Source organism: Stegastes partitus, unplaced genomic scaffold, assembly GCF_000690725.1.
Source record: "Stegastes partitus isolate 25-593 unplaced genomic scaffold, Stegastes_partitus-1.0.2 Scaffold549, whole genome shotgun sequence".
NCBI classification, from domain to species: domain Eukaryota; kingdom Metazoa; phylum Chordata; class Actinopteri; family Pomacentridae; genus Stegastes; species Stegastes partitus.
In genome coordinates, this window is record NW_007578280.1 from 331,141 (window position 1) to 343,715 (window position 12,575).

The following is a 12,575-nucleotide window of genomic DNA, read 5'->3' on the forward strand; positions in this document are numbered from 1 at the left end:
GTGCCGGACGAGTTAAATCATTTTGTTATTCAGGTGTGAAGAACGCAGACGAAGCCGAGCTGAGGCAGGTGGCGTCGGACCCGGTGGATCTGAACGTCTACAATGTTAATGATTTCCCTCTGCTCAGCAAACTGGTGGCCCGACTGGTCCACATCTTGTGCGGGAGGATCGAGGACCGTGGCATCACGAAACGTAACCCATCTGTGTTTTATAGCGATCTGTCTGCAAGTTTTATTTCCTTCTGCGGCGTCGGGTTTTCACATTATGACCGTCCGGCTGAGGTCTAACGTGCTGCGCTGCTTCGCCTCCAGGGATGGAGCCTGGACCCACAGCGGACCCTGCGGTCTCCTACCCCAGCCCCACTGACCTCCGGTTCTCCGAACTCGGTTCCAGATCGGTGAAGCTCCACTGGATCAATCCTGCTAAAGCGGTGCAGCAGTACAGAGTGGTTTACCACAGCGCCGAGGGTCAGAGTCCACAGGAGGTCAGACACACGCCTGCAAATAGACAGTTTTAGCTTTTATGCTGAAGGTATTTTATGTTCATGTAGATTATTACCACACTGGGTTTGAGGCGTAAACGAAATAAGGAGTTTGCTGTACAGATTCTAGAAATGTTCTTTATTGCAACATCAACATTCTTTTGTTGCAGTCAAACGGAAGAAGCGAAACATGTGGAACGTCTTTACCAACTTGCAAAACAAATGTCGTAATTTTTGTGCTACGATTTAAAAAATATGTTGGATGGGACTATATCATAAATGTACAGCGCTTAACAAATGTATCAGACCACCACCCAGTGTCAGGTTTATCCCACAGCTGCCCTAAATTAACAGCTTTGGTAATTACCTAAATCATTTCTTATGTTTCTGTGATGGTTCATACACCAGTATGTAGAAGCTCTTTAACCAAAATTATCTTTTAAATGCTAAAATATAATTATTAGTGTTATCCAGGAATTTTCAAATTTGCTGTTTTACCAAAAAGAAACAGAAAAACTAGTAAAGCACATTATTGTTTCTTGATTGAGATGTCAAATTATAGTTATTTACTCGCATCCCTGAACAGAAAAAAGAGTTTTAGTGGTTGAATGTGATGCTTGATTCATTTCTCAGAGAAGCCCAGAGGCTCAGATTTGGACATAAAAAGGTGAATTCAGCTTGAAATTCCTCATTCCTGTTCAAAATGGTGAAACGTGGAGAGCTGAGTGCGAATTTAAGCATTAGACCACCCTCGTTTTCTTCAATTTCTTGTTCATTATAATGCCTGGTACCACTAAAGCTACATTTGTTTGGACAAATATAATGATAACAACAAAAATAGCTCATAAGAGTTTAATTTCAGAGCTGATATCTTGACATTTGACATAGTTTTCTTGATTATAACCAAAATCACTGAAGTTCTTACATCAATAGATATGACACTGTGCTGCCAAAAACAGTGCTTTTAGGAATTCAGTGTTTTCTTTTCTGTCTGTTTTAGTCACATGATGCACACATGAGTTAGTACTTGTTGCATAACCATTGTCTTTAATGACTTGCAGCCACACAGTGTTGTCATATAAAAAATATGTTGGAATTGGTAGAATTGAATATGGTCGAATTTCAAAGTGTGTGCGATGGAGTTTTGTGTCTCTCTCGCTGTAACTGATGCTTGGTTTCCAGGTTGTGTTGCCCGGCTCCGAGTCCACTGTGCTGCTGGACGGTCTCTCCTCTCAGACTCTGTACCACGTCTCCATCTTCCCCGTGTACGAACACAACGTCGGCCTCGCGCTCAGAGGAACCGTCACCACACGTGAGACTCACTTCACTGCTGAATGTTCTATTTATCATACAGTTAGCTACACCTGATTATCCTTTTAGAGAGTTGTAGGCGGTTGGAGCCTCTTCACTGTTACATTCAAGTTGCACATTGTTGGTTTCGGACTTTCCATTGGATTTGGTGATAATAACAAACATGTAGACACGCACGTCTTGTCATAGATTATCCCCAACATTTGGTTTTGTGCTGCGACTCGTCACACCTGCTCAATCAGTTATGAAAGTTAAGCAAAAATACCTCTCTTCCCATTTTTGTGACCAACTATTTCATATTTTAAAAGTATTCTATTCAGTGAAAATTTCCAGTTTTTATCTTTAACAGTTCCTGAGATGTCGCCTCAAATTTCAATGTGCGAAAACTTTCTTAGCACAGTTTTGTCTCAGAATTTATTTATGATGTTGAGCTGAAATTTCACTGATATCTTTATAAATATTTCTACTTTAAGCTATAAAAAAATTCAGGCAAATCAGAGGTGGTATTGTTTTAAAAATGTGATGATTTGAGATGAATTTTTGCCCCTCAGTGAAATCAGCAGGACAGTTGGAATCAGCAGGTTTGTTCTCTTGTCGGTTTTTCAGAATCAGAAGCTTTTTATTGCCAAGTGGGTTTGCACACAGAAGGAATTGGTGAATGAGGCTGATACACACAATAACAAGACAAGAATAAATATAGAAATCAAAAGTATAAAAGTACTACGTAAGTAAGAAGTACTATGAGAAGAGAAATACAACACTGCACATATTGAAGAATTGCACATAATGCACAGAGGAGTGCAACAGGAGTCTTTAGTGACTGCTGATGAGGGATCTGACCTGAGGGAAGAAGCTGCTCCGGTGCCGGGATGTTCTGGTGCTTCGAGACCTGAAGCGCTGACCAGTAGGGCAGCAGGTCAGAGAGGTGATGACCTGGGTGGGAGGGGGTCCATGAGGATTTCTCCTGCCCTTTTTCTCACTCTGGAGGAGTACAGGTCCTGGAGGGAGTCCTGAAGTTTACAGGCGACCATATTTATCTACCACAAACCACTTCTCACGTTTGCTGCTTCCTCTCCTCACCCTTTCTCCTCCCTCCGCCTCCCCCTCTCTCAGTGCCTCTGGCCATGCCGGCCAACCTGCAGGTGACTCCTTCCTCCTACAGCTCGCTGCAGGTGAGCTGGGGTGCAGCTCCAGGAGCAACACAGTACATGATCCTGTACTCGGCGCTCAGCCACGGAGAACCTGACGACGCCAAGGAGGTGAGAGCCGCATCTGTCTGTGTGTGTGACGCTTCACACATCTGATTTAAAAGCATATAAATACAAGCTAGTAAATAGAAGAGTAACCAGGTGGAGGCATCAGGAGGCAAGAGTAGTAATAATAGATGAACCCAGAATGTGCAGATGTTTGTATTTTGCTCACTGACGTTAGCATTGCAGTCACAGAGGACTTGGAAACGTGCTGATACGCTTTGTGATGAAACTGCACACAACCTTTTTAAAATGATAGAAGTAGACACATATATGGGCTAAACGTGAGGAAAAAAGTTTATTTTCTTTTAAAACATATATTTTTTGATAATAAATATAATCTGTACACGAGAAATATGCTGAAGTAAACAAATTCAAGGAGTGATTTTATTCCAGTTCATTCTTATTTTACTGTTTTTACAAGAACATCACACGTACGTCTCGTCTTTTTCTTTGTTAAGGTAACAGCCTCATTACAAAACGTATTATTTTGTTCCTGTGCTCATCTGTACACTCTGTTGTTAATCTAACAAATAAATCAAGACATTATAAATACATGAGCTACACTGCGCCAAAAATAATGTCTTATTTTATGTGAGTATTTCATAGAATTACAGATTTTGCGTCACGCGTTCAGTCCTGACGTCATATCTGAACAGTATATTTGTTACTAGAATGAAAATGAAACGTAGCTGTAAGTTATCGTACGTAACTCCTCATCATCGTCATTTTATCATTTTAAAACAACCACATTCTCAAGGCAGGATAAGGTAACGTACTGTGATGGACTAACAAACCTCGAACTCCATGTTTGTTTTTCTGCAGGAGAAGTTCGGTGCAGACCAGACCGTGGTGGAGCTGACGGACTTGCTGCCGGCGACAGACTACTCCGTCACGCTTTATGCGCTCTATGACGAGGATCCCAGCGACCCGGTCACTGCCGTTGCCACCACATGTGAGACATTCCCCAAAACTTGCTGTTTTTCTCCCCTTAAGCCTCTTTTTAAAAGGAAAAATCATCCCTGAATTCACTCATTCAGAGTTTCCACAACTGAAGGGCCACAAGAGATGAGATCATAGAGATCAGTGTCTCAGTCAAAACTGTTGAGCTTTAGAGAGTACGAGGTGGATCAGAAAGGTTCCAGGACTGGTGTCACAAAAGATATGTTGCAAACCCAAACTACAAACTGCCAGTTTTCCCCTTCAGACGATCAACCAGCTCGTCTACAAACAGATCCTGCAGCGCTTGCTTCGTTCAGAAGAGGCAGAGTTGTGGCAGGACCAGTGGTGGCTGCTTCACCATGACAACGCCCTGAGCATCCCACAGCTCCTGACTGAGAAGAACATCTCCGTGCTGGAGCAACCTCTCTACTCACCCCACCTGACTCTGTGGGGTTGTTTCCTCTTCCCCAAGCTCAAGGGGGTCATCAAGGAGACCTGTTCTAAAGAAGTGGACGACATCAAGATGGCTGTGATGACGGAGCTGTGGAGAATCCTTCCAGCAGTGTATGGCGGCATGAAGGCAGAGAAGGCTGAGGAAGTGTGTTAGACTCCAGGGGGATTACTGTGAAGAGGAACACTGGTAGTTTGTAGTTTGTATTTGAAATCTATCTTTTGTGACACCAGTGCTGGAGGTTTTACTGCCACACCTCGTGAATAACTTCCATCTTCTGATGAATAACTTTCTTCATTTAATGGCCAATATCTTCCCCCTTCCTGCTTCTCTTCTTCACTGACCCTCCCTCCCTTCAGTCCCTCTCCCGCCGCCGGTGAGCGTCCACTTCCCGACGGTCACCCACAGTGGGCTCAGGGTGAGCTGGGTTCCCGGCGCCGCGGACGTCCCCGGACACCGAATCACCTACAGCACCAACCACGGCAGCGACGTCAAGCAGGTGAACTTTCCAAACGCACCGGCCGACAGCTGCTGTACTTTGAGAGTGTAAAAGGGATTCTCTACATTTTCACAACAATATTCATGGAAAACAGACACAGAGAGGCTTTGTTTGTTTCTCGCTCACTTTTCTCTGCAGTTATACATTTATTTGGCTACAAATTAAAATGTCAATAATAAAATCTTACAGCAATAAAAACAGACGGTAGCAGCTTAGATGAATGATATTTCAGTTTTTTCCCTCCATATGATTTTAAAAGGAGCCTGTTGCTTCCAGCTGTTTAGAACTATTTCCTCTGAGTTCATTAAACACCTGCAGCATCAGTCAGCAGTAGGATCCATGTGAGCGTCTCCAAAGCGATGCAGCTTCATGCGTTTATGCCACCAGCATAGGAGGGCCTCGCCGACTGTGCATACCAGCCTAGTAACAAAACGAGTTTAAAAGGGGGAAATAAATAGTGCTGGTAAGACCGCCCATGCAGCAAAATGTTCCTCAGTAGGAAACAAGCATGATCAACTGAAAGGAAGAAGAAGAGGGGATGGAGGGGTTAAGATAAAAAAGAACAAATAGTAATAAATTAGAAATTTCCTACAAAAGAGGAAAATTAAAGTACTCCAAAATCCTTTTTTTACTGTTCTTATTGTCCTTTTTTAATGATTTTATTATCATTTTATTGTATCTTGCATTGTAGGTGTTTTAAATTGTTTTATATTTTGTGGTCAGCGCTTTGTTTCGAATTCTGTTGTGTTAAAATGCTCTATCAATAAAGTTGAGTTGAGTTTTTGTTGCACAGTTTGCACACAACCACGCTCTTATCCAAGCCAAGCAGCTCGTCTCATCTGCCGTCACTGTTCATCAAACTTTCTTGCATCCTGTGCAGCTTCTTCACGAACTTTAGGTGCATTAGCGCCACCTAGCGGCTGGAGTGCATCAGTGCGTGAAATTAGGGAAAATGAGAAAGATGTGATGAAATGCGTAATTTTTTTTTTTGTAATTAATAAATCAAAATTAACGCGTTATGGTCCCGGCCCTAATATATGTATTTATGTTTCCAGGTGGAGGTCAAAGGGCTGAACTCGGTGCTGGTCCAGAACCTGTCCTCTCTGTCCCGATACCTGGTTTCAGTCCAGTCTCATTACCCACAAGGCCTTTCTGCTGCACTCACCAGTAACGTCACCACACGTAAGTCTTTTGGGCTTCAAGGCTTCAACTCTTTTTGATGCGGTAAGTTCTCAACCTCAACAAACACACAAGACTTTCTCACACTTCTCTCCCAGTGAAGGTTCCGTCTCCGTCAGACCTCCGGGTCAGCAACTTCTCGGGCAGTGACATCACCGTCCGTTGGGATCCCGCTGCCGATGACGTCGTCTCTTACCTCATCAAGTGGATCTCGCTGAGCGGAGGAGACCTGCGACAGGTGAGGACGGACCGCCGGGTGCTTAGTGTGTAATTAGATAATATAAATATGTGAACAAGCCGTCAGTCTCTGTCGTGTGCTTCAGCTGAGGGTGAGCGGCGGCAGCAAGGGAGCGATTCTGGAGGGAGTGGAGGACGATAAGGAGTACCAGATCTCTCTGTCTGCGCTGTACGGAGACGGAGCTCAGAGCGAAGCAGTGGCCACGAGATACAGCACATGTGAGTGGCACAGATTAATCCACAAGTTGTAAAAGATACTGGAGAGTAACTTGGTTCTGTCTGGAATATTTTACATGGTTACATCTTTGGTTTGACAAACAGTCTGGTTTCTGTTCTGTGAGCAGCTCAGTGTCACATCAACTCAAGCAAACGTTTTTAGATTTTGCTCGGATTGTGGACTCTTAGCAAGTCGTGTTCTGTCTGAGCAGCGTTCGTCCTCCATGCTGGGGTTCATCCTGTTCCCACTGCCGTTTAGTGACAAATGCAGGAGCGTCGGTCCATGAAAGAAAATCAGCTCCTTCCACCTGACTCCCTCAGAATCAGCTGGTTTTTGATGTGCAATAACGTCAATATATTTAATGAAGCTAAAATTTACCTTCACACTGTGAATGTTTTCAGAGCTACAGGACCTTGAAGTAGCTCGAAATGTATCCCGTTTTAACTCGCATTATAGTAAAAGAGTAAAATTACACAGAATCATGTCCCGTTTATTATGATTTCTTAAAGGATTGAGTTCACATCGACCCGTTGTTTCACAATCTGTCCAATTAATATGCTGATATAACCTAATTTCTGATTAATCAAACTGTAAGCAGCATTGTACGTGGAGCTAATCTCTACTTTTGTCTTTCTGCTCTGCTTCCTGTTTGGTAAAATGACATTGAAGTAGTTAAAATTGTGATTGTAAAGTAACTTTAGCTGTGAAATGCATGCAGGGATGGACGTTTTTTTTTATCTTGTGTGAATGCATTTCCTCACATTCTTGCCAGTAATTGGTTTTTGACTGCAGAAACAAAACAAAAAAAAACTGTCCTTAAACGTATCAGACAACCAGTGAAAACTATAGAGCGCTATGAGGACGACTGTATTATTGTCAAGATGTTTAGTTTTAATGCTTCAGTCGGTGTTCAGACTCAAGGAGCCATGAAGTTACACATTCTGCAGAGGTTGAACATTTTTGCGATGACTATTGTTAATTCTTAGAAACTATAAACTAACTACTACTAACTTTCATGAGTTTATTGTCTAAAAAAGGCGCTTTTATTGTCAAATTTAATATGTTTTTATTGTATTTATGTTTTGTTTTGTTTGTAATTTCCTCTCGTGGGAGAATAATACTTAAAGCTGAGGTAAATATGATGAGATGTGCCGCACTAAGCTACACATTCCTCTGTACAACTCTGATCTTTAGATGAATATTTTTACGTTAGAACCCAGACACTATTTTATTTTATTTACTACAGAGGCTTTGATTTAATTCCTGAACAGATGAGGTGTCAGTTCCTCACTATGAAACGGCAGCAACAAACCGTCAGATGCTGAAATCACATCAGAGAGATGATAAGTTCTGTGTTGGTTTTTTAGAAGCTGACTTTTCAGAATGAGACAGCCCAACAAAAGTTCTACAGAAACGTCCACTTCAGCTTATAAATTATTGGCGTTTTAATTGTGCTGCTTCCTGTTGCTGCAGTGTCCGGCGGAGGCCCGTCCAGCGTTTCGGTTTCTGAGGAGACGGCGGTCAGCTTCGTAGTCAGCTGGACGCCGCCCAACGCTCACGTCCTCCAGTATCGGGTCTCCTACACGGCTCTGACCGGATCCGAAGCCCAAGACAGCACCGTAAGATTTTCCGCCGGCCGGACATGAACCGTGTGTCGCAGAGGATCCTAGAAACTTCTGACTTGGTTTGTTGTCTGCAGGTTCTGGTCTCAGGCGGCGAGAAGCGAGTGTTGCTCGAGTCTTTGCAGCCGGATACACGTTACAGCGTCTTGGTCACGGCCGAGTACCGCAACAGAGAAGGAGGCAGCGGGTCGGCTCAGGGAAAGACCGGTGAGTCCAGCACAACAGGTGGTCGTCCAGGTGTTCTAGGAGGCTGGAGAATGTCTGTTCACACTCATGTTCTGTCTGATATTGACACAGAACTTTAATCAGATGAGTGAGTTTGTCTCTGCAGGCTAAGTATGAGCCTTTACTTACAGTTTATGCAGCTGTGTTTGTGAGGTGTTATGTTGATTCATCTGTAAGAAAAATTCTGTGTATCATAAACTAAATATGGCAGATAATTGTTTAGCTGTCGTGTTACAGATGTTCTCTGTTTTAGTAAATGACCTGACTAATCTGGTGCGTTTATCGGCCTTCGTCTTTACATTTCGGTGCCTCTCTGCAGCCAGTCTGAGGGTCAGCAGCGTCAGCGTGGTCCGGTCGGACCACTCCAGCATCTGTGTGTCCTGGAGACCAGTTTCTGCCGTTGACGGATATCGACTCGTCATTCAGTCTGTTAAAGGTAAACCGATGGAGCATCTGGATCCATCCCAAATCATTTAGAACAGTTTCTGCTCTGAAGCATAAATCAGGGATGTTTATGAAGGTATTTGTGAAACATTAGCTCGACACGTCAGATATTCTTCTGGATAAAAACGTGTTAAAGAAGCTGCCAGTTGACTCACTTTCAGCAGGTTTTCACAACGTTCAAACAACAATAGCTAAAGAAACTATTAAAGATAAAAACCTGAAATTTTCACAGTTATTTCTCATCATGCCGTCGAGACACTTTCAATAAAAGCACAGTAGAACATGTGGGCCGTTTTGCAGCTCACGTTAGAGGCTAGAATCTTAAATATCAAGCTAAAATTTCACAGACACTATTTTTGAAATCTGTAGTTTGTGATTAAAAAAAAGTTTCCAACAAATCAGAGACGGTCGAGCAGAAGACTTCTGATGATCTGAGATGGGATCTATAATAACAGACGGTCGTCTTTACTTAATCTGAAACCACAGTTTAGCTCTTGTACGTTTACCTTTTGGTGTATTTGTGTGACTTCTGTCGATATGTTTTCCAGACAAACAGACGAAGGAGGAAATTGTGGACGAGTCCAGCAGCAGTCACTGTTTCACGGATCTGGAGGCCGAGACTCTGTATCGCATCAGCGTCCACTCGCTCCTGGGCTCAGCAGAGGGCGCCGCCGTGTCCATCCTGCACCCCACAGGTCCAGCCCAGCTCAGAAACATGTTCCACAGCACCGCAGGGGCTCGTTTTATTACAGTTCCTTTGTTAAATTAATCATTTACACATAGATTATAATGTTCATCATTTGCATTTTCTCAATAGTTTGTGCGATGTCCGGTTCAGTAGCGTTTCATTTCATGTGCTTTTTTTAAATATATTTTCATTTCTAGGTTTAACATTTCAGTTTAATTTGTCATATTTTAATTACATGTGCAATAATTCACTGTCATGTAGAACACTGTGGAGTGTCATGTTTCATTTTCAGGTGCAATATGTCGTCATCATCATGTGTGATATCACAAGAATTTCCTTAGAAGTTTTATCTTAATTATGAGAAATAAATATCAAGGCTGCTCCCATAAAATGTGATCAGACCACTGAGTAGCAGCAGTAGTTTCCGTACACAAAGACACAGAGTACATTATGTTTTAGCAATAATACAAAAAAATGTATTTTTCTTCATTCTTAACGTGTTCTTGTTTGTTTCACAGCCACGGCTGCGGCCAGAATTCCCATCCACCCCCGGCTGTACCCGATACACAACGAAGGTGAGCAGCTCTGTGTTGCTCTTTAATCCTAATTGGCTTTTAATTTCAAATTAGAGCAGAAACGCTGCATGCTGCTTAATATTTTATTATTTTAGACGCGCTCTTTGCACTGTAGAAGCATAGACGTTAGATTTTGTTGAACTTGTGCACTTTAGAGTTTTGGCTTTTGCACAGAAATGCTCAACGGGGTCCTTAAAAGTCCAACAGAGAAACAAAGAATACAACAGTTTTGATATTTATTTATTTATTTCTGAGTGAACTTTGAGTAAAAATAAGTTCTGTTTTTTCCAGATGAGATCCAAACAATATATTCCAGCTTTGTGCATCAGTCTCTCACTCCTTGTTTGCAGCTACATGTAGTTTGTACATCACATTAGATAATGACATCCTTGAGTCTTCTTGCTTCCTCCTGGTTCGTCTGTGTTTCCTACAATGACTCAGCGCTGCCCTCTTGTGTTGCAGTTTGTCCTGAGGTCACCATCAGAAACAGCATCGTTAAAGGTGAGACACACGATTTTAAAAAAAGAGACAGAAACTGGCCCGCTGTGTCTGAAGACTAGACCCAGACTGTGTTTGTGTTCAGGCTTCGACATGATGGAGGCGTTTGGTCTCACCCAGAGAGCTCACTCGTCGGTCGAAGGCGTCGCAGCCGAGCCGTTCGTCTTCAACACCGTCCCGACCTACACCCTGTACAGAGACGTCCAGCTGACTCAGAGCACCAAGTGAGACCGGTTTCTTTAACATCTCTGAAGCTGACGTTAATAACAATGTAGGTTTTTAGCCACAACATCTGTGCTCGTTAGCTACAGTAATATACAACACCGTGCTGTCTTGGTGCATTAATGAGGTTATTTATCAGAATTAATAACAGTGTACGCTCTTATAGTCAAGTACCTGCATCATGTAGTTCTCTTGTGTAGCTGCTTTGTCTTGACCTGACTGAACTGTTCTATCTCGTTTCTAAGTTTCATATGACTAAACTTATTCGTTGAGTTTCTTTTCTAAGCTGAGGTTTGTCTTGTTGTGAAGCACTTTGTGTGTTCGCTTTTGAAAAGTGCCGTACAGCTAAAGTTATTATCAGTTAATACAAATCAGTTCTAAGCATGTAAAAGTTTGATTTAACCTGCAGTTTGAGGTTCTGATGGAAAATAAATAAAAACTTCCAATGAGAAAAAAAATAGAAAAATGCCAACGAAAGGCAAAAAAGGAGTCGCAGACACTCATAATTTAACCTGCGATTGTCGACATGCTGACGCTTGTAAATGTGTTTAAAATGCTGTGACGTATTTTATTTGGGACATTGTGGATGATACTCATTTTATTTTTCCATTAAACATATTATTATTACTACTACTACTACTAACAATAACAACAACAACAATAATAATAATAATAATAATAATAATGATAATAATAATAATAATAATAATAATAATAATAATAATGATGATGTGCACAATGTCCTCAGAATTGCCATTTAAAGGTGTTATACTTTTAGATAAGTGCCTTAGTATTTTTTCCAACCAGCAGCAGTAATCTTATTTACAAAATGTGATAATATTTAGACAAACATGTGATACAGGAGCGACGCTATAGCTCACCTGGTTGAGCTGGTGTCCCATGTATGGAGGCTATAGTCCCCGATGCAGTGGTCACAGGTTTGAGTCCTGCTCATGACCCTTTGCTGCAGGTCCTTCCCACATTCTCCTCCCCCACTTTCCTGTCTCTCTCTCTGTCCTCCTACCAAAAAAAAGCCAAAAAATATCTTTAAAAAAACAAAAAGTGTAATACAGATATTAATAAATTAATACACGCATGAAGAATATGAAAATATCAGTGACGTATTTCCTACTTTAACCAGTAAAATGTTTTAGAAAGTCTTAAATATTAATAGATTATTCGATAATCCAGATTAATTCGACCTAGCATGTAGAAAAATGTTGAATAAATACTTTCTCTGCCATACAGCGTATACAAACCTTTTTCTGTGCCGTTTGTGCTCCAAAAGCAAACCTTTACCCTCGTTTGAATTCCTCCATCTTTTTCTCCGTCCAGGTTCATCCACCCGGCAGGTTTCTCTCCAGAACACACCATCAGCATCGCCTTCCGCCTGCTGCAGGACACGCCCAGAGAACCGTTCGCTCTCTGGCAGCTCACCGACAACGATTTCCAGCCAAAGATGGGAGTCGTCGTGGACCGTGAGTTTAGCTTCTGTAGCTCTTCATATCACATTCATATTACTCTGATCGTATTTGGCCTTACTTTATCAACAGGGCATTTATGGTCAGTTTAATCCAAGGTTTTTAACTCATGTTACTTAAAAAGGGACGAAATTAGTGTTTTATGGGTCAATTTTCAGCTGTGTGTGCTATTAAAGGAGCATTAAAGTCAGTGCAACAGGGTCACTCTGTGTGTTTTAATAGCTTTTGGACAAGAGTGAAGATGATATGAAGC

The 12,575-nt window shown here is 42.0% G+C and overlaps 1 protein-coding gene across 1 annotated transcript in view; it reads left to right on the plus strand.

The window, feature by feature from the left end:
* Positions 1-12,575, plus strand: part of LOC103362022 (collagen alpha-1(XIV) chain) — a 54,618-nt gene that overhangs the window by 34,052 nt on the left and 7,991 nt on the right. The window contains exons 8-24 of the mRNA XM_008288267.1: positions 34-192; positions 312-484; positions 1,664-1,793; positions 2,906-3,051; positions 3,868-3,997; positions 4,795-4,934; positions 5,990-6,116; positions 6,212-6,351; positions 6,437-6,569; positions 8,041-8,186; positions 8,267-8,396; positions 8,734-8,850; positions 9,407-9,553; positions 10,065-10,121; positions 10,584-10,622; positions 10,705-10,843; positions 12,177-12,319. Coding sequence (XP_008286489.1) covers positions 34-192; positions 312-484; positions 1,664-1,793; positions 2,906-3,051; positions 3,868-3,997; positions 4,795-4,934; positions 5,990-6,116; positions 6,212-6,351; positions 6,437-6,569; positions 8,041-8,186; positions 8,267-8,396; positions 8,734-8,850; positions 9,407-9,553; positions 10,065-10,121; positions 10,584-10,622; positions 10,705-10,843; positions 12,177-12,319 — 2,196 coding nt within the window. The remainder of the gene's footprint in view (positions 1-33; positions 193-311; positions 485-1,663; positions 1,794-2,905; positions 3,052-3,867; positions 3,998-4,794; positions 4,935-5,989; positions 6,117-6,211; positions 6,352-6,436; positions 6,570-8,040; positions 8,187-8,266; positions 8,397-8,733; positions 8,851-9,406; positions 9,554-10,064; positions 10,122-10,583; positions 10,623-10,704; positions 10,844-12,176; positions 12,320-12,575) is intronic.